This window comes from Ceratotherium simum, chromosome 4 (assembly GCF_057802395.1).
Source record: "Ceratotherium simum simum isolate JZ-2026a chromosome 4, ASM5780239v1, whole genome shotgun sequence".
Classification (NCBI taxonomy): Eukaryota; Metazoa; Chordata; class Mammalia; order Perissodactyla; family Rhinocerotidae; genus Ceratotherium; species Ceratotherium simum.
Window position 1 is genome coordinate 62,852,737 of NC_141903.1, and position 21,979 is coordinate 62,874,715.

The window sequence follows — 21,979 nt, forward strand, 5'->3', positions numbered from 1 at the left end:
CTTCCTGGTTAAGATGTGTAAACATCTTTAAGACTTTTACACAATAGTTTAAATAAATATAAATAAAAATCATCTAGCACAGAGCCTGGTGAATAGGCACTCAAGTAATGACTTTTTCTTAACAATAGGAATTCTGCATTGTATTTGTCATTTCGTCCTCAGTGATATGGTTTTTTCAGTACCTGCCTTTCCTGGATTTTATTCATTCATTCATGTATTCACTAAATGTTTATTGAGCACCTTCTAATCTGTCAGGCCCTGTGCCACTGGTACATGTTAACTTGGACTTGGGGGAGGTGTTATGAAAATACTTAAAAACCTCCTTTGATCACTATACCTGGAGAAATGAATCTGTCTTGACATTGTACAAGATGAGCTCTGCTCTTTCTGAGCTGTTAATCTAGGGAATGAGATGAAACAGATTTATAAAATATACTTTTATTTTCTCAACCAAAATTGACAAAGAAAATGCTTTCTTTACGTTTTGTTACTTAGCATGGCTTCCTTTGTGAAGGTTCAGTGTGTATACCAAGTGGACTAGGTCAGGGTGGATGACAGACTCACCATCTTATTTTCAATTATTGTGGGAACCTTATTAAAGGAGGTGGGATTTTATAAGCTATTTGAAATGTAAGAAAGAACATTTAGTGAGCTGTGAATGTATTTGTCTGACATGATGAAAAATGTATAACCTAATTTTAGGCTTTGTTTTTTGATGATAGGTTTTCTTGTTTAAAGAATGTTAGACATGAATATGTAAGAAATGTTCTATATTCATACATTAGGGTGTTTGTACTCTTTTTTTTTAAACAAGTGATTATTGTCTTTCATTTATGATTAAAACACAGATTGTTAGGGCTTTATACCTTGGTTAAATTTTATTCATCCTGGGAAGCATTTTCTCCTGTTAAAATATTAAAGCCTAATCTAAAATATTTTCACAAACACAAGTGACTTTTTGAAGGTTGAGCTCTTTTCGCATATTGTACATCAACCTCCCAGGGAGGGGTGTGTTCTTTGTTGTTATAGACTGTTATAGAATATATTCATGAGTTAAACACTTTAGTGGAAACCTTCCTTATAATCACAGATAAGAAACTTTGCTATTCCACTGAATACAGACACTTTGTATATTTAAAAGCATTACGAAGCCTAATTCTGGGTATCTATATTTTGGTATGCTTTCCAAAGGCTTTAACCATAGTAAGAGTGTGCTGTCATATCCAAGTGCTGTTAGAGTAAAATAATTTGTAAGTTAGAACATTAAAAATAGAATCAATATACTCTAACAAAGTTATTTGGATTACTTCCATTACCTATAATTTTAAAGTACAGGTAGCAAAGTACAGGTAGCCCTGTTGTATACAGGTACACTTTTTTGTTTTTTTTTGTGAGGAAGATCAGCCCTGAGCTAACATCCATGCTAATCCTCCTCTTTTTGCTGAGGAAGACCTGCTCTGCTCTAACATCTATTGCCAATCCTCCTCCTTTTTTTTTTCCCCAAAGCCCCAGTAGATAGTTGTACGTCATAGTTGCACATCCTTCTAGTTGCTGTATGTGGGACGCGGCCTCAGCATGGCTGGAGAAGCGGTGCGTCGGTGCGCGCCCGGGATCCGAACCCAGCTGCCAGTAGTGGAGCGTGCGCACTTAACTGCTAAGCCACGGGGCCGGCCCTACAGTTAAACTTGTTACTGATATTTTACCAGCTGAAAGTCTCATTTAACTTGCATTTTTCTGCCCTGAAACATAACTTCAGCCTGGTGAGCAAATATAGAATGGAGCAGTTTATGTATTGTCATTTCTATTTGTGATGGCTTGGTGGTAGGTAGGTGAGATATATCGTAACAAAGATTTTCATTAAATGCTGATTTATACTCTGTCAAGTATAATGGCAGGAATAAAAGTTAACTTTGTACAATAATGTTCAAAATGCCAGTTCCAAGGAACTGGGGAAAGGAAGTATATACATTGAGCAGTGGCTAACCTTTATTGAGCACTTTATATGGTATGTGCCCAGCACATGGATTCTCTTGGAATGCTCACAAGAACCCCGTTAGGTTTGTTTCTCATTTTCACACTTTTTCGATAATAAACAACTTTCTTAAGATCACACAGCTAGTAAGAGGTGGAGCTGAATTGCAACTCAGGTAGTCTGAGTCCAGTGATTTCATAGAGAGTCATGTAGTCTGACGTTTCTTTTTGAGATAAATAAGTTTAATATCACTGATGTGGAATTAGTGCAATAATTATATTTAAAATGCTTTCATTCCATATTATGACCAGCCAGTTAAGAAATGGAGTAACAGTGGACATAAAAGATTTAGAAGAAACACAAGGAAAAGGAAAGAAAAGAAATAGAGACAGGAGGTAAAGTGACAGATGGAAATGCAGGAAAGGGGAGGGGACAACATGGCATTGAGAGGAAGAGGTATTCAGGCAGAGGTTGAGGAAGGAAGCAGAGAATGCCCAGTGACATGGGTAAGGAAAGAACTATAGACAGTTTGGAAGTCTAAATAAATTACCTTTATCCTGGCTGGCTTTTCCCTTGCTTTGTGAATTTTCACATGCCTTTTGAAATACTAACTCGCTCTTCTGCTGTTGAGAGCTCTTCCACTCTTTGTGTGTTAGCCTTCTGGGACTTAAGTTCATCTCATCCTTTGTGATGAAACTTCATTCAAAGTTAGATGACTCAGAATTCAAGCTGTGTATACTACTTCTATTTTTTCCTGTGTTCTTACATAACACATGATACACCCACACAATCAAATTTTGGTAACTGATCTGTCTGGTGGATTTAATTTAGCCTTCAATGATACTCTTGTGAATTTCTTTTATATGCTCTTTGAAATGAATCCTCAAACTAACCATATCTGTTAATTTAAAGGTGTTGTTTAGAAATGAAATAAAGTTTGACAGAATGGAAGAGACTTTACTTTCAGAGAATTAAAACATTTTTCCTGTGACATGACCAAAAAATTAATAGTATGTTTATGAAACAACTACTTTATTATCAATTATGTTTACTTGTTACTTAATTGATCTCAAATTTAGTGCTCAAATAGATTCTTTGTATTTTAAGTACATTATTGAGCATGTTGTCAAAAGAACACTGGGCTCATATGTAACCTTGGGCATGTTACTTTAACTTCTCTGTTTCTTCATTTGTAAAATGGAAATTGCACCTTCTCGTTTATCTCACTGGGTGAGTGTATGAATGTAGTGTCTGTGCTAGAAAATGCTTTGTAAATATTATTGCTAAATACACTTATGGTTATTACATTAGTAGATTACTTTTTAGATTACTCCTTTCATTAATTAAGGATGATCAGATGCAGAATAGACTTAATTATTCTGTTTCATTTAGGTGATCCAAATATTGAATTTCAATAAACTAAAGCAGTATTAGTCAAAGAAACTTGGTCAGCAAAGTGGAGGAAAGCAGTTAAGTCATACCTAACCTATCATAGATCTTTTTAATAGGGACAAATATCTGTGCCATTAGTTCTGAACTGGTGTCTTTTTCACAATACTTTTAATGCGTAACTTATAAATCTCTTTTTATCAGCCAATCTGACTTTTCCAAACCCAGACTAACATTAAGAAAGATAGAATGAGCAAAAATCAGGGAAGGTCAAATAAGCAATCATATGATCAGATTCTCATTGAACACTAATGGAATTTTAGATTTTTAGAAAATGATTAGTTGTAAATTTCAATGCCCTTGTTGACAAAGGGTCAGTTTTTGTGAAATTGTGGTAAATTTTTAATGAGATTTTCAAATCACTGTGTTGGATTATTATCTCCATAAAACTTATACGTAGTTCACTTCCCATATTAAATCTCATGTGAACATGTTTGCTGAAATAGTAATGGTATTATGGGTATGATTTTTAAAAGAGCCTTGTCTTTTAGAGATATACCGAAATATTTACTGATAAATGTGATGTTTTAGAAGTGGATGGGGCTATTGATAAAACAAGGTTGGCCGTGAATTAGTAATTATTGAAGCTAGATGATTGGTAAATGGAGTATTATTTTATTATTTTGTCTACTTTTGTATATTTTTGAAATTTTTCATAATAAAAAGCTAAAAAAATTAAATTTCACTGCTTTGTGCTTCTGATTTACTTAATGAAATAATTATATCATGCTAATTTAAAGTCACAGTTGTGTTAGTAAATAGGAATTCTTAAATAATCCTTCTTTTTCTCATGATATATAAAAGCAATATTTATTATGGCTCTCTGCTGAAGTGATATCAGGCATGTAATTAAGACTTAGCTTAAAATGTTTGGGGAAAATCCTATTTGTAGTAGTGGAATATAATTTTTAGTTATATTTTTGGCTTCTTTCCATGTGAACTACATTATTATGAGATATGTAGCAAATGACCATATTAATACAGTCATGCACCGTATAATGACATTTTGGTAACAGTGGACTGCATATATGATGGTGGTCCCATAAGATTAATACCATGTACCCTAGGTGTGTAATAGGCTATACCATCTAGGTTTGTATGCTCTATGATGTTCACACAGCAATGAAATTGCCTAACGATGCGTTTCTCAGAACTATAGCCCCATCGTTAAAGTGACGCATGACTGTATAGTGATCACACTTGTAATAAATGTTTAACATTTGCTGTTCTCTCTAGATGGTAAGCTCCATGAGGGTAGTCTCTCTGTCTTAATCATTGTATGTAGCACAGTACTTGACACATAATTTGTGCTTAGTAAATATTGTTGTCTAAACATGGTTTAGAAGAAAACTGTTTAAATAATCTGCTTTTAGATTTCTTTTTAAAATTTACTAAAGATAAGAAGTTTTTATTAAATGAAGAGCACAATGATGAAGGTCTTACTGAAATGATTTATAAAGGGAATCCATACCAAGTGTTTTGTCTCCATGTTTAGCTATTTCTTTTTATGTGACAAGTGTCAATTTGTTTTTTCTTTGTAATACTATTTCAAAGGAGAAGGCTTTCTAGTGCATTAAGTTTAAGTGTACATACTACACAGATTTTGAATAGTTGAATAAACAAATGGAGAAATTTTATTGTGTTCCTATAAGTATAATGTATATTTATTGAGTATCTAAATAAATTTTTTTCCACTTGGGATTTTTATCATCACAGTACTTCCCTTTTTCTTTGTCACTTGATAGATGTGGGTGCTTACTGACTTGGCAGGTAGCTAGGCCTAACTGAGGTACCCCTTGGTATGATATATTACTGTCGCCGAGGGGGCATGGGCTCTGCTGCAGCCATAGCCTCCTGGCCAGCCTCTCTGAAGCCAGCATATCTCTTCAGCTGATCCTGTGTGTACCTGCTGGGCTTTTAAGTACAACTTTCCCTTCATCATCCTTCCCTTAGAACCTTCAGTGAATAGCTCCATTTAGTCATAGGCCTGCAGTATGTTGGAACTCAAGGGGACCTTATAGTCCTTTAAGCCCTACATTTCTCATATTACCAATAAAATAGATTCCCTCAATATCAAGTCATACCCATTCTGCCTGGCTTTCAACCCTCCATAATCTAGTTACCTCTTCAACCTTGGTTTCAGATCTAGTCAGAAATCCTTGGGAAACTGAACTGAACTAAACCGGGTGCAGTGTAAAGACTAAAGTATTCCCAGGTATCTCGCTGGTAGTTGTGGGAGCTGGACTTGTTAATATCCCAACTTGTGGCCTCTGCTACAAGGATTTCTTGTAGTCAGGAAATCCTTGGGAAAGTGAACTGAACTAAATTGGGTGCAGTGTAAAGACTAAAGTATTCCCAGGGATCTCGCTAGTAGTTGTGGGAGCTGTACCTGTTAATATCCCAACTTGTAGCCTCTGCTCTTAGACCCCAAGAGCAGTGACTACACCTTGTCTTCATATTGCATTAGGACTTAACATAAGGAGTTTTGCAGGTAGTAGGTATTCAAATACTTGTTGAATTAAAGGGATTTAAGAGACTGAGAAACCCTCAGTGAAATAAGCCCTTCATTAGACACACTATAAATGTGCCTTTTTTATTTTTAAAGATATTTCTCCTTCAGTGGACTAGGGTAGCTGTTCACTACTAAGGTCACTTCTCTGCTGTCCTAAACGAATAACCCATTCAAATGGTTACCACCTGCTACATGGCAGAGGGGACAGTCAGACAACCAAACTCTATTCTAACTGACTCCTGCCGAGAATCCACATGGCTCTTCTAGTCTGGTGAATCTCACTGAACCGGAACACATGGAAATGTTTTTGCCCTGTGGTTATAAAGCTCAGTTAGAACCTACTCTAAGCAGATTGCTTTATGCTGGCTTTATTTTGCATTCAGAAGATGAGGGCACCCCATAGGTCCACTGAGCACTCTGGCTGCAAGAGATGAAAACAGTAATCAAAGGTTAGTATTCTTCCTGGAAGACTCCCTAGAAAGTAGACTCACTGCCCTTCATCCTTGATGCTCTTTTTCCTTGGAGGTGGAAAGAAGGCCTTGAATTGGTCCTGGGGTCCTGAGTGAGATTAAGTAGTCACCCTGTTAATTTCCTCACATTAGTTTTCCAGTTCACTCCAGACTTCAAGTGCTGCTGTTTCTTTCTTTGAAAATACTATCTTTAGCTTCATGAAGCCATTTATCTCCTTCTTAGCCACTGCTTCTTTGTGTCACTTGGAACAAAAAAGTTCGATAACTCAAATTTTTTTGGCATTAAAAGGGATTTGTTTTTCAATATCGAATCAATAAGCCATTGACGTACATCAAGACAGTACTTCATTTATTCATTCATTTTTATTTTTTGAGCTCCTGTTGTGTGCCAGGCCTTGTGCTAAGCACTGGGGATAGAGGAGTGAATGAGATAGATGGGGAGACCATCACATAGTGAACAAGTAGAGGGGATGGTGGGATGAAATGAGGTGGAAGAGAAAGGGAGGAATCAGATCACGCAGGGCCTTGTAGGTTATAGAAGGAGTTTGGATTTTATGCTTAGAGTAATTGGTACCATTCGAGGATTTTGAATAGCTTACTGACATGATCTCATTTGTGCTTTTTGAAAGATCACTTGATGGCTTGATGGATGGAGAATAGATTTGTGGGGTCAACAATGGCAGAAAGAGGTCCAGTGTGCAGGCTATTGAAAATGTCCAGGAGAAGAATGACATAGCTTGGACCATGGTGGTCTATGGTTGCAGTAGAAATAGGAAAGAGATAACCCCAACGCCATCTTCAGCACTAATATTTCTAGGGTCTAGTTAGCCATGGTTGTTAGATTTAGTCATGAGACTGCTTCTGGATTGATTCTGTAAGAATCATTAAGAGAACTTATTAAGAGTATATATTTCTGGGTCCTGAATTAGTAGGTTTTGGGTGACATCTAGGAAAACTTTTTTTTTTAAGTTTTTTGAGCAAGGTCAAGAAATAGGTTTTGGGTGACATCTAGGAAAACTTTTTTTTTAAGTTTTTTGAGCAAGGTCAAGAAATACTTTAATATTATTTAGTACATTCATGTAGGATTAAACAGGATAATTCTATAATGCCAGCAGTATAAAAATGTCCAAAGATTGCTCCACCTTCTTAGAATTCATACTACAAATTTCTTTCCTCCTCAGATATGCTAGCAATCATTCTCAGAAGTTAATCTTTCAGCACAGATTACAAAAGGCCTTTCATTGAATCAGTCTTATTCTGATAAAGATAGATCTCTCCTCCCATGTTCCAAGAAAACTGTCTTAAGAATAAATTGCATCTCTTTATTTAGAATCCTGAAATTTATGTAAAAGCTTCTCCCATCCTTACTTTTTTCTTCTTTAATTTTAATCCTTTCTAAATAAAAGTGCTTTCTTGGATTACCAGTTTCTACTTACGTGGTTTTATAATTCACTACTATTAATCCAGCTTCTTCAACACCTCTGAATTAGATTACCCCAACCCTCTCCTATGCTTCCCTCTTTTGGGAGGGTTCTCAGGATACACAAGACTTTCACAACATTAGCACCACACCCATTCTGTCCATAGGAGAGGGAAAAAGTAATCAAGAGTAGCACTTCTCTTAGAAAGTTCTTTAAAAGGTAGACCCATTGTGCCTTGATCCCTGCCTCTCTACTTCTCTGAGGCTGAAGGGAGGGCCTTGAATTTGCTCTTCTATTTGAGTGGGATTAGTACCCTGAAATGAATCACACCTAATTTGTGTAAGATAAAGAGCATGAGTTTCAAAACCTAAAAGACCAAAGTTTAAAGCCCCACTTTGCCTGCTAGTGGTTTAATTTGAGGAAGTTGATCTCTTAATAGGCCTATTTTAGTCATCTGTTAAATGGGGATAATGATGCCTCTCAAGGCTGTTATGAGGATCTCAAGTGATGTATAGAGAGGACTTACCTTGACACACAGTAAGGCCTTAATATAGCCGTTTTTATTATCTAGCTGTCTTTTATTATCTGCTCCTTCTTCAACTCTTTGTGTAGTAGTCCCCTAAACCTTGATGGAGTGTGAGCTGTGTACAGAGACTGAATCTCCAGATTTGGTGATTCCAAAATCACATTTATAAACTCTCCAAGCAAAATTAGTGACCCTGTACTGCTCCTTCTGCTCTCTTTCTTCTAGCCAAGAATATTTTAGTCATATGTGGCCATTTCCGCCATAGTGGCTATTACGTTTGCCCCATTTTAAAACTTTCTAAGCCTGTTATTTCTACCTCCTGAAGAGTTTTCTCTCTTGTCCCCATGTTTGATCTCACAAGAAGCTACCCTCAAAAGATTTCTGATTGATTGCAGCTCTCAAGAGCTTATGAGAACCAACATTTTCTTCTTTTTCTGCCTTGCCCCCTGTGTTTCTGATTTTCATTTGCTTCAGGTTTAGCAAATAGAGAAGGCTCCCTTAAGATTCACAAACTGAAGCTCTACTAGAACCGTTCTGCGTGTTTATGTTATTCAAGCTTCTCAGGGTTCTCCTGACTCTAAAGGCACAACAGACATTCCTTACCACCTCTGTTTTTCCTCATTGTAACACTAAATGCACCTGCATCCTTTTCATGCAGATATAAAAGTGTTGCTTGGCTTTTAGAATGCCATCTTAGGGAGATGGTCCTTCTTTACCTCTGCCATGTGAAGAGATAACACTGTTGAATTTGAGCTTCACTTCCTCTTTCTCTCCATCACAGCCTTGACTAAAAGATCAAAATCTGCTTTGCAAGCTGATCTCATTTTCCCCTAATTTTCTGATGCTTCTTTCCAAATCCTGAGCCACATTTCTGTTTGCATACTAATTCTTGTTTATTGCCTGGTTTTCCCACAGTCTATGAGTAAGTATGATCCTTCAAGCCAAACCATTGTAGGCTGGAGCTTTAAAATTCCTCCATAGTATGTAATCTTTTCAACAAATGGTGCTGGGAAAATTGGATATTCATATGGAAAAAAAATGAACCTTTCACCTTACTTCACAGTATTCACAAAAAGTAACTCCAAGAACACCTTAGACCTAAATGTTAGAGCTAAGATCATCATTAAGAAAATGAAAGACAAGGCACAGAATGGAAGAAAATATTTGTGAAACAAATATCTGCTAAAGGACTTGTATCCAGAATATGTAAAGAACTCTTACAACTTAATAAGACAATTCAATTTAAAAAAATGTGTAAAAAATTAAACTTACACTTATCATTTGTTGTTGTTTGTGCTGTCAAGTTGATTCTGATTCCTAGCAACCCTTTGTACTGCAGAGTGGAACCCTGCCTGATCTTTTTATGCCGTCCTCTCACCTTCTGCTGCTATATCACAATGCTCCACAGCTATTCATTGGGTTTTCACTTTTTCAGAAGTGGGGTGGTCAGGTCATTCTTCCTAGTCTCTCTTAGTCTGGAAGCTCCACTGAAACCTATCCATGTAGCTTTCAGCATCACAGCAACACACAGCTGCCACAGTATAACAGATGGGTAGTGTCGTTCCTTGCCTAGGAAACAAACCTGCGGCAGTGAGAGGGCCAAATCTTAACCAGTAGACTACCAGGGCTGGCTGTACACTTATCATTTGACTCAGCAATTCTACTCCTAGATATTTACTGGAGAGAAATGAAAATATATGTCCATACAAAGATTTGTATGTGAATGATCATGGCAGCATTATTTATCAAAGCCCCAAACTGGAAACAATTCAAATGTTTATTGACTGATGAATAGGTAAAGAAAATATAGTATAGCTATACAATGGAATTCTACTCAGCAATAAAATGAGCCAACTACTGAAACATGTAACAGCATGATGAACCTCAAAAACATTATGTTAGTGAAAGAAGCTAGACACAAAAGAGTACTTAAGATACAATTCTACTTATATGAAATTTCTAGAAAAGACAAAACTATAGAGATAGAATGCAGATCTGTAGTTGTTTAGGGGTAGGAGCGGTGATTGACTGCGTATGTGCATAAAGGATAAAGGGAATTTTGGGAGTGATGCAATGGAAGTGTTCTAAAACTAGATTGTGGTGTTAGTTGCACAACTAAAACTCAATGAACTGTACCCTTAAAGTGGGTAAATTTCATGGTATATAAATTACAACCCAATAAAGCTGTTTGAAAAATTCTCCATAGCCTTTGAGTTTTGACATAGCTATCAGTTTGAAACCTTAACAAAATGGAATTCTTTTTACCATAATGGGTAAGAATAATAATAATAATAATAACAATAAAACTTCCACCTGTGTCTCCCTCACTCCCATCTCACAGTTTAGCCCGTAATCTAGAGCCCCCAAATTATGGTCAGGACCTCTTGGAATAACAGAGTAAATTTACATGCTTTAACTACACTATTTTTGAATTATTTTCTTACATGTCAGCCCCTTAGTCCAAGCTAAGAATTAGAATACAGAAGAAAGGGGATTCTGGGATGATTATGACAATAATAGCTAGAATGTATTAAGCAGTTACAATGTACCATGCCCTGTTCACAACATTTTACAAGCGTTATTTACCATCCTGTTTTACACTGTGAGATAGGTACTGTTATTTTCTCCATGTTATAGAAGGAACAAAGTATAGAAAGATGAAATGACTCCCTAAAAATCACACAGCTAGTCAGTGGTCCACCTGGGATTTGAAACAGGACAATCAGACTCCAGTGTCCCAGAGAAGCTGACACTCACCAGTACCTGCTTCTGCAGTCTACGCTTGTTTCTGCCAGACCTTCAGCCCAAATTCCTAACTGATCTTCTGTCCTTGAGAATGGAGCCAAACACCACCCAAATCTTCAAGGCCCTTTTGTTAGTCTCCTAAAACATACCCAAGCCTACTAAGAGTATTTCTATACCCCAAGGACTTACTTGGGTCTTGCTTGGTTTATAGAACTCTGTTGGTGGAGGCTACTCTGAGCTCTCTTATCTGGTTGGTTGAGCTGAAAGAGAAAGATCCACCAAGCAACTTTTTAATACCCTTTTTCTTCTCTCTGAAAACTCTAACCCCTTGGACCTGAGCTTTCTTGTGTCCTTAATCCTTATCTGAGTTCCTCCTCTCTCCTTGAAGTTGGATGTAGGAAAGGCTTGATGTTAGAGTGAGATTGGGCAGAGTATTTAACCAACTGATCATATGTATTTAACCTCTGTTACCTCCTTTTTAAAAATAGAGATTGGTTTTCATTGAAGCTTCACGCAATTTTAGTGCCTTAAATATTATTTGTTAACATAATGTTTTTAGAAAGCTGAGTGTCAGGAAGGCCCATTTTTAATTTATCAATGGCACCCTTAGTCTTAATATGCTGAAGCATACTTTACTTTTGAGGGCAGAATTAATCTTTTATCAGATGTATCATGGATGCTGTTGGTTTCATTATTTTAGGAAAATGTTCTTCTGATTGTTTTAGAATTAATGCTACGCACATATCTTTATTTTCCAATATCTATTCAGAATAGATAAGGAAGATACAAAGTAGGATTGAGAAACTAGCAAAGGTGTTCAGCTTGTTGATTTTGTCTCGACTGTGAGGAAGGTGAATCTGAAATTAAGCCTATGATAGAGAATATTTGGACCTTTTTTTGTAAGCTACAACTTTGTGGAAAAGTGAAGAAAATTTTAGCACAATTACAAGAAGATCATTTTATAAATGGAAAATTTTTGGACGTGGGGGAGACGAAAAGGAATTTCATTCTTCCCTTCATTTAAAGCAGGGCCAGGTAGAAATGCCAAAAGTTGTCAGTGTAACTTCTTTGCAGCACTGGAGCCTCAAGCTTTCACACGCTTAAGAGTCACTCAGGGGCTTGTTAAAAATACAGATTCTTGGGTCTCACCTCTTTTGGCTCTGGGTTTTTAATAAACTCCTCAGGGGATTCTAATATGTATTGCGTTAGTCAGGGTTCTCTAGAGAAACAGAATCGGTAGGAGATGTGTGTGAGTGTGTGTGTGTGTGTCTATAAAGAGATTATTGTAAGGAATTGGCTCACGGGGTTATAGAGGCTGAGAAGTCCCAAAATCTGCAGTTGGCAATCTGGAAACATACAAAATCTGATGGTATAATTCTAGTCTGAGCGCAAAGGCCTCAGAACTAGGAGAGCTGATAGTATAAGTTCCAGTCTGAGTTTGACTCCAAAGGTAGGAGACTGATGGAGAATGACTTCCCGCACAAAGACGGTCAGGCAGAGTGAGAGAGAGAGAGTGAATTCTCCCTTACTCAGCCTTTTTGTTCTATTCAGGCCTTCAGCAGATTGGATGAGGCCCACACACATTGACGAGGGCAATCTTCTTTACTCAGTTTACCATTTCAATTGTTAATCTCATCCAGAAACACCCTCACAGACATACTCAGAATCATCTTTAACCAAATGTTGGGGCCCCTCATGGCGCAGTCAAGTTGATACATAAAATTAACTATCACACGCATCAAAATTAAAAGCTACTTGTTTAAAAAGGTCTACCTCTTCCCCCTTTTTTAAAGACTTAATAACATATACCAACTATAACAGAGAAAATAAAGCCACTAGTAATTTTTTTTTTTTTTTTTTTGTGAGGAGATCAGCCCTGTGCTAACATCCGCCAATCCTCCTCTTTTTTTTGCTGAGGAAGACGGCCCTGGGCTAACATCCGTGCCCATCTTCCTCCACTTTATATGGGACGCCGCCACAGCATGGCCCGCCAGCAGTGCGTCCGTGCGCGCCCGGGATCCGAACCAGCAAACCCCGGGCCGCCGCAGCGGAGCGCGCGTACTTAACCGCTTGCGCCACCGGGCCGGCCCTGAGCCACTAGTAATTTTTAAAAATCAATATATTAAAAATACAAATATACCCTTGGTCTGAAAATAAATAAAAGGAAGTAAAAAGTATGATGGAGTAGGGGAAGAGACAAAGAAGAAACATTCATTAATTTATTTAAATATCTTCCTACTAAGTGCCAGAGACTGTTTACGGTGCTGATGTTATGGGAGTGGGGCTGGGCGGATGATCAACCTGGTTAGAATGATCAACTGTTCCAGTTGGCTTGGGATTGAGGGGTTTTCCCAGTTGTGGGTCTTTTGGTGCTATGGCTGAGACTGTCCAAGGCAAACCAGAATGGTTGGTTGCCTTAGTGGAGGGGGAAAGGATAAGTTCTTACCTTCATGGAGTTTATATTCTGATGGGGGAAGACAGACAACAAGCTACTACGTGAATAAGTGTGTAATGTAATCAGTCAGTGATAAATGTTATAAAGAAAATCAAAGTAGGATAAGACAGAGAGTGACTGGGGAAGTTACTTGGTGTTTTTTTTTTTTTTTTTTTTAGCTGGGGTGGTCAGTGAGAGTCTTGGGAGGTGACATTAAAGCAGAGACAGCAATGAAGTGAAGGAGTAAGCTATCTGAATATCTAGAGGGGATGCATGTAGAGCAGAGGGAAGAGTAAATACAAAGATTCTGAGACAGAGACAGACGTGGCGTGCTTAACGAAGATTTTGAGACCATTTTGGCTGGAATAAGTGAGAGGGGTGGAAGAATGGGAGAAATGAAAGAAGTTAAGGTCTGATTGGGGTCAAATTATCCAGGTATATGTAATCCAGATTATACCTTTATGGGTCATGGTAAGGAGTTTTGGTTGTAAGTGTGATGAAAGTTTTGAACAAGAGACTGACGTTAATTAGGTCTTGTGGATGCTATGTGAAGAATAAACAGTAGAGGAACAAGAGTGGAAGCAGGGTTAGAAGGCTATTTCCATAGTTCAGGTAGATGATAACGACAGTGAATTAAGGTGATAGTGGTGGCAGAGGTGAGAAGTAGCTAGATTTAGGATGTATTCTGAAGAACTGACAATATTTCCTAGTGGACTGGATGGTGTTTTGAGTGAAAAGGTTTTGGATTGAACACTTGGGTGAATGGTGATGGCATTCATTGAAATGGGGAACCCTAGGGAAGAGCAGGCTTGTGTCAAAATATAACAATTTCTCGTTTTTACATAAGTTTGAGATGCCTATAGAAATCCAAAGTGAGTGCGTAGGCATTTGGATATAGATGTTTGACGTAGGCATTTGGATATAGATGTTTGAAGTAGAATGCAGAGGTCTGGGCGGGAGATATGAGCCTGAGAACCATTAATATACAATTAGTATCTAAAGTCATGAGATGAGATTAGATAACCTATGAAATGAAGTTAGACAGAAAAGAGAAATGGGCTGAAAATTGAGATGAGATAGACTCAGCAAAGTGACTAAGAGCCATCAGTAAGGAGGGAGGAAGTCCAGGAAGGTATGGTGCCTCAGATGCAAGTGAGTGAACTGTTTCAAGAAAGATCACCAACTGTGCCAGATGCTGCTGAAAGGCTGGGATGAGAATCTATTTGATGATTTACTTCGATAACATGGTGACTGTTGAATGATGGAGACAAAGCCTGATTAGAGAGAGATCAAGAGAGAACAGAAAATGTATGTTTTAGTTTGCTAGGGCTGCCATAACAAAATACCACAAACTGATTGGCTTAAACAACAGAAATCTGTCTCACAATTCTGGAGGCTAGACATCTGAGATCAAGATGTCAGCAGGTCCATGTTCCCCCTGAAAGTGAAGGATCTGTTCCAGGCCCCTCTCCTAGCTTCTGTGACTTTGCTGGGAATCTTTGGCATCTCTTGGCTTGTGGCTAATCTTCTCATGGTGTTCTCCCTCTGTATACGTCTGTGTTCCAATTCTTCCTTTTTATAAGGATGCCAGTCCTATTGGATTAGGGGCCCAATCTACTCCAGTACAACTTCATCCTAACTTAACTATTTACATCTGCAACGGCCCTACTTCCAAATAATTTCACATTCTGAGATACTAAGGATTAGGACTTCAAAATATGAATTTTGAGGGGACACAATTCAACCCATAACAATGTGGTATATCCATACAATGGAGTATTATTCAGCCATAAAAAGGAATGAAGTACTGATGCATGCTACCACATGATGAACCCTGAAAACATTACACTAAGCGAAAGAAGCTAGTCATAAAAGACCACAAATTGGTATAATTTCAATTATAAAAAATGTCAAGAGTAGTTAAATCCATAAAGACAGAAAGTTGTCAGTTGTTGGGGGTAGGAGGTGGAATAGGGAAGTGACTGCTAGTGGACATGGGGTTTCTTTTTAGGGTGATGAACATGTTCTGGAATTAGATATTGGTGATGATTGCACCACCTTGTGAATATACTAAAAACCACTGAACTGTACCCTTTGAAAGGGTGAATTTTATAGTATGTGAATTATGTCAATAAAAATATATATTGAGAGAGAGATGAAGAAGTGGAGGTAGATAGTGTCAACATATTTGAGGCGTTTCTGTGAAGAAGTAAAAAAAAATTGGGGTGATAGAAGGGGTTGTGGGCTCAAGGGAGTTTTTTTTTTTTTTTAAACTACAAGAGATATTGCAGCATGTTTGTAGAGTGATTCAAATGATCCAATGGAGGGAAATAGTAACGATGCGAGGTAGGGCAGAGGGAATTTGCAGGAGCCAAATCCTTGAATTCACTGGAATGCCTCCTTGAATAACTTTTTTCACGTCTCTTCCTTCCTTAGGTGACAGATCAGTCAGTGAAAGCATTTGCTGAGCACTGTCCTGAACTTCAGTATGTTGGCTTCATGGGTTGTTCGGTTACTTCTAAAGGAGTCATTCACCTAACCAAGGTAGGTATCATGGCTACATCTCATTAGCATTTCCGAGTATCATTCATATCAGTGCCCTAGCGTAATGTACTTGGATAAAGACTAATCAGACCATTATAGTAGTGTACTAGTGTTTGGTAAAGTTAAAACTCAGTTTAAGACAACAATACCAAACCTGTCCTTTATGAAATGGGACACTCATTTAAACAAGAAGCTTACTTTTTTGCTTTTGCGTTGCTAATGACTATGAAATATATGCGTTAAAGTCACACATAAAAATATATGTGACAAGAGTTATTTAAATGTTAAATTAAAGTATTGCCGTTAGGAGGTATTTTGATTAAAGTTTTAACTGCTCACATATCATTAGGTCCTCTGAGCCATTGGCTTTTAAGAAGTGAATATGGTCAGTGCATATGATTAAGCTGAATATGTAAGGTGAAAAGAGAGGTGAATCTATGTCAAAAATTAACCTGATAGCTCAGAGAGTTGGCTTATATATCAAATATATGAAATCTCATATTTTAACAACAATGAAAATGCCAGTTCCTTTGTAATTGCTCACTCATGTGTCCTCTCTATTGCATTCCAGAGTTGTAAAATAAAGAGCTAATTCTTACACACATGTAATGGAAAACTGGCTACTATAAAATTTACCTATGTGTTATCTGAAATTTGTCACTGCATAGATTTTAACTGTATCATATCGTACTTAGGAGCACGGATGTGAGTCTTGGCTTTTCCACTTAATAGCTGAGTAAACTTTTTATTCCACCTTCCTTCATTTCACTACTATTAGAAAAGTACATGTTAGCAGCACAGTGGTAAGATCTCAGGTCTCTTTGGACCTGTCTCTTCAGGTCTCTTTAAGTTTACAGTTTAGTGGGAAATAAACTGTTTCTTTCCTGCCTAGGAAAAGAGCAAATCTTGATAAGTTACCTAGGACTAAGGCAATAAGGCACAGTGGATGGGAGCCTGGGCTCTGTTGTCAGCTCAGGCTCTGTTGTCAGCTCTGCCACTTATTAGCTAAGTGGGCAAGTTATTTTCCAAGTTATATTATTGAAGTAATATATGCAAGGTGCTTGCCGTGGTATCCAGATCGCAGCAAGTGCTAAGTAAACATTACCTACTTATATTTAAATAGATGCTGTGATATCTAAATTGCTGGAAAATCAGAGCAAACTTTGAGAAAAAAATATCAAATCACTGTTCTAGTCTAGTGTATCTGAAACAGAGCTTGTGATTGTCCTGTGTCTTCAATGACTGACTAGCTTTAATTGTATTTTGAGGATCAGAGCCTCAAGCTAGTGGAGAGGATAGGCATGTTATTCTCAATTATTGCTCTATCAGAACATCTTAGTGTACCCAAGACCACATGTAACCATAATTTTTTATTCATTTCCTATAACCTTGGCCTGAACATCTTGGTAGATGAATGTTTTTCTAGTCACATCTAAAGCTGTTTATGGTGTAGAGTAGAAATGCCTTTGGATGAACAGATTGTGCACAACAAAGTGTTATAATGACCGTATGTGGGATTTTTATGATCACTCAAAATTGTGCTCATTAAAGACAAAACAAGACTTATTAGATCAGTAAGTGCTTCCCTGAGCATTTTGAAATGGCCAAAAATTATGATACACTGGTACTTGAAAGATCAGAATTATTCTCTGTGACAAAAAAGCAGCTACAGCGTATGTCTGCGTTGGAAGGCTCAATTTACTGAGAAGGTTCTTTGAAGATTATAGGCCAGGATTGGTGGTTTGGCCTGTCAACAGCAGAATCTACTGGATTCATATCAAAGCTGGTCCACAAAGTTTTGAGGATCATCTTTGTTGCTCAACAAAGTCTTTGCTTTGATAAGAAGACTGGTTTCTGGTGTAATGTTGCTTAGTTTCCTGGATTGAGGTAAAGGCAAGATAGCCTTTTAAACATGCACAGCTTTTGCAAAGCTATTTTAATTGTTTTATCTCTTAAAATCCAAGAATAGAACTCAGGTTTTAATGAAATAAAAGCTTTTTTGTTAAAATATTTGCATCTGGACAGTATTTTCATACTAAGACATTACTAAAATGTAATTTACGTTCACAAAATGTTTATAAGTATATAAATGCTCCTAGAAAGTGGTGTTATCCTTATTATCATTGTGGTATATAGATTCTAAATAATATATTATCATTTCGGTATATAAGTTTTAAAGAAATGATTAGGAAGATGTGAGATACAGAGTGTTGAGAGCTATTGGTCTAAATAGGTTTAATTTTATATGATTTAGAAAATCTCAACTTATCACTTTACTAAGTCTCTGACTCTAATGTTTATAGAGGCAAGTACCATAAAATCTCTGTGCCTTAGTTTCCTATCTATGAAGAGGTTGCCTGGATTAGATGATCTATCTCTAGAGTTTCTTGCACCTAGAAGAATCTATGAATTTAAAAACCATTGACCTGGGAGGAAATATGAGGGGCTGTCACTGAAACTAAGAAATGTCAACTCTTTAGTAAGTTAGGAAGGAAAATTGGGGATTTGTGACATCTTAGATTGTTAAACTAGGGGCAAGAAGACAGAAGATTGGGAATAGATGGAAGAATATTGATATCCTATTACTGTGGTCCCTTGGATTTAATTTTACTTTGATGTTCTCAGTCTTGGATGGACTCTTTTTCACTTTGCAGTATTTATTGATGACACACCCTTAGTCTTCAGATAAATTCTGCTAATATCAAACAATATTGGAGTTGGAGACCTTCCTTCTAAGCTGCTATGACTCTGTAATAAGAGTCCAGAAATAGCTAAGACTGAATGCACACAGCTTGAAAATATAAAATCAGGTTTACTGGACTGTGCTTGGAAACTTAGAGATCCATATTTAGGAAGCAATGGTAAGAACTTTTGAGGTCTCCATTTAACAGTTGAGAATGTTAGTGACTTGTATAGTGCAGAACTGAATCTCCTCCAACACAGGTATGCTCTTTTCACTGCAGTGTACCTATTTATAAATGTAAAATATTTCTGTCTTGCTCTCTTGCTCTCCCTCCTACTTTTTAAAAACAAGTTCAGCAAATGCAAATATATAATTAATCCCTAGTATCTAGATTGTAGTGCCTAAATATCATTTGCCACTAAAGGGACTAGTAGAATGTGTCAAAAGGACCCAAAAGCCAACATGAAGTGGTTCCCACAGGTCTAAGTTGGGATACTTTGAGCATCAAAAAGGAAAATGGCTGCCATGGATTAAAACAAACCAAATGTATAAAAATCATGAGTTCATAATGATATATAAAGAACAAAACAAAACTGGATTTCTTCTTCCACCTAAGATGGAGTAATAGGGACCAGATTTACTCTCTTCCCTGAAACAACCCCAAAAACCCAGACAAAATATATGAAACAATGGTCTTCAAGACACTGGATATCAGACAACCAAGGACAGTGATCCCTGAGATATAGGAAACAAGCAAGAGGAGCTATGACTGCCTCCGTCTCATGAAAGAGTTTCTAGCTCGCAACACGGGGAGGGATAACCCAGGCAAAACTCAGCAGACTGTCTAAGTTGAGACAGAATAGAAAATCCAGGGAGACCAAGGCAGCCAGAGTTCAGAGGACAGAGTACCAGACTGGAGAGGACTGTGTAGAGAATCTCAGAGATCTGTGGATGATCTCCTTGTGCCTCCAATCCTAAATAACCTATGAATAAAGAAGAGATCCAAAGAGAAATGAGAAAGTATTTTAAACTGAATGAGAATGAAAGCACAGCACATCAGATTTAGCGTGATACTGCTAAAGTACTCCTTAGTAATATCTGTAGCACTAAACACCTATACAAGAGAAAAAGAAAGGTCTCAAATCAATGACCTTAGCTTCTACCTTTTGAAATTTGGGAAAGAAGAGCACATTAAACTCAAAGTAAGCAGAGGACAGGAAATAATAGAGATCAAAGTGAAAATCAATGAAACTGGAAAACAAAAAGACAAGAAAATTAATGAAAGCAAAAGCTGGTTCTTTGATAAAATAGATAAATCTACTCAGACTGATTTTAAAAAAGGAGAGAGACAGAGACAGAGATGAAGACACAAATTGCGAATATCATGACTCAGAGGAGTGACATAACTACAGATTCTACAGATATTAAAAGGATAAGGGAAGATGATGGACATCTTTATGCCTATAGATTCAACAAATTAGATGAAATTGAAAATTTGTTTGAAAGACACAAACTGCCAAAGCTCACTTAGAAGAAATAAATAACCTGAATACGCCTCTATCTCTTAAAGAAATTGCATTTTTAGTTAAAAACCTTCCCTCCAGTGATACTGCAGGCCCAGATTGCTTCACTGGTGAATTCTACCAAATATTTGTTATATTTAAAAAACTTTATCAGTAAGAGATACATACTTGAGTATTTACTAGTGAAATGACAGAATGTTAAGGATTTGGTTTAAAATATTACGAAGGGGATAAGAAGAAGAAAAAGAGAAAAGTGGATAGGCCAATAAAGGAGACAAAAATGGCAAAATATAGATAATTGAGCTGAGTTATAGGCCATGGGGGTTCATTATACTATTATCATTATTTTTGTTTTTATTTTAAAATTTCCATAATAATAAAAAAAGCTTTTAAGGGGTCAAAAAGTTAAAAATGTTGATATTAATGTAACACGATAAAATCATACTATTCAAAATCCTACTTTTTAAGAATGCATAGTAATATGGGAAATGCTCAGGATATTAATAAATGATAATATATATTAACATAAAATAGTGATTTAAAAATCAATTGAATAAATAGGCCTATAGAATCTGAAATGTCAAAGTGGCAAGTTATTTTTACATGGAGTTGAAGTGTAAACCTCAGAAATGCTGTAGGGTCATGCATTTGATATCACAGATCCATTATGAATTGATTTGTGTCAAATCAGTTCAAATGATTTCAATTAGTAGTCAGGAAGGTCTTATTTTAAATGACTCTTAAGGAAGATGGTAAAGAATTTTTGACAAAAAGTTCATTTTTATTATATGCTATATAAAAAATTCATAAACATGAACCAATTTCTTGGGGTATGTCAGGTATGGGTTTGGTTGAGGTTTTTATGTTTTTGTTTTTAAACAGAGTTTTTTTAGAGGACAGTAACAGACAGCTAAACAAAATGCCCAAACTTCTGATATATTCTTAGACCATAATCACATTTAAAGAACTTTTAAAAAAACACATTATTTTAAAAGTGCTTATGGTTGAAAATATGAAATGTTTTCTAAAGGAAAACAAAATTGATTTTTTTTCAGTCAATTTAACATAAGTAACTGAAAGGATGTTCATTCATGCCGCTAACTCAATTTTCGTCTTCCTTTTCTTGTTTATTCAGAGACTAGAAATGAAAGATGAACTTTCTTGCCTTTTAAATTTCCAAACAACTGATCAGTTTAGAATACCTTCTTCTAAAGAAAGAACATACTATTTTGCTACTTTAGGAGTGATATTACTCTTTAGTTGTAGATGATCATTTCATTTGTTTCTAATTGATTATACGTACTTGAGTGATATTTTGAGATGTGGAATTCATTCAGCTCTGAAATATTCCCTAGTGAGTATAACCCAGTGAGTATTATGAAGGAGTATTTGTTGGATGACCATGCTTTTGGTTCTTTTTAGCCTTCCAGGAGTTAAGAGTTTAGTCAAAAACCGAGTGTTGAGAATATAGGCAAGGGTTATCTAGGTCCGGCGTGATCCATTAGTTGATTTTTTCTTAGACGTTTACAACGGACAGCAAACCACTTATTGCTTTCATGAAAGCTAATGGTATGACTTCTGGTTGTACAACCTTGGGCAAATCACCTAATCTCTTTGCGTCAGTTTCCTCATCTGTAAAATGAGGATAATAATAGCATCTACCTACCTCTAGGGTTGTAGAGGAAGACTGGAAGAGTGCT

General features: G+C 36.7%; 1 protein-coding gene across 2 annotated transcripts in view; it reads left to right on the plus strand.

Annotated features, from left to right (window-relative positions):
* Positions 1 to 21,979, plus strand: part of FBXL17 (F-box and leucine rich repeat protein 17) — a 479,183-nt gene that overhangs the window by 141,895 nt on the left and 315,309 nt on the right. For both annotated transcript variants that reach the window (XM_004420327.3, XM_087429949.1), the window contains exon 5: positions 15,966 to 16,073. In XM_004420327.3, coding sequence (XP_004420384.1) covers positions 15,966 to 16,073 — 108 coding nt within the window. The remainder of the gene's footprint in view (positions 1 to 15,965; positions 16,074 to 21,979) is intronic.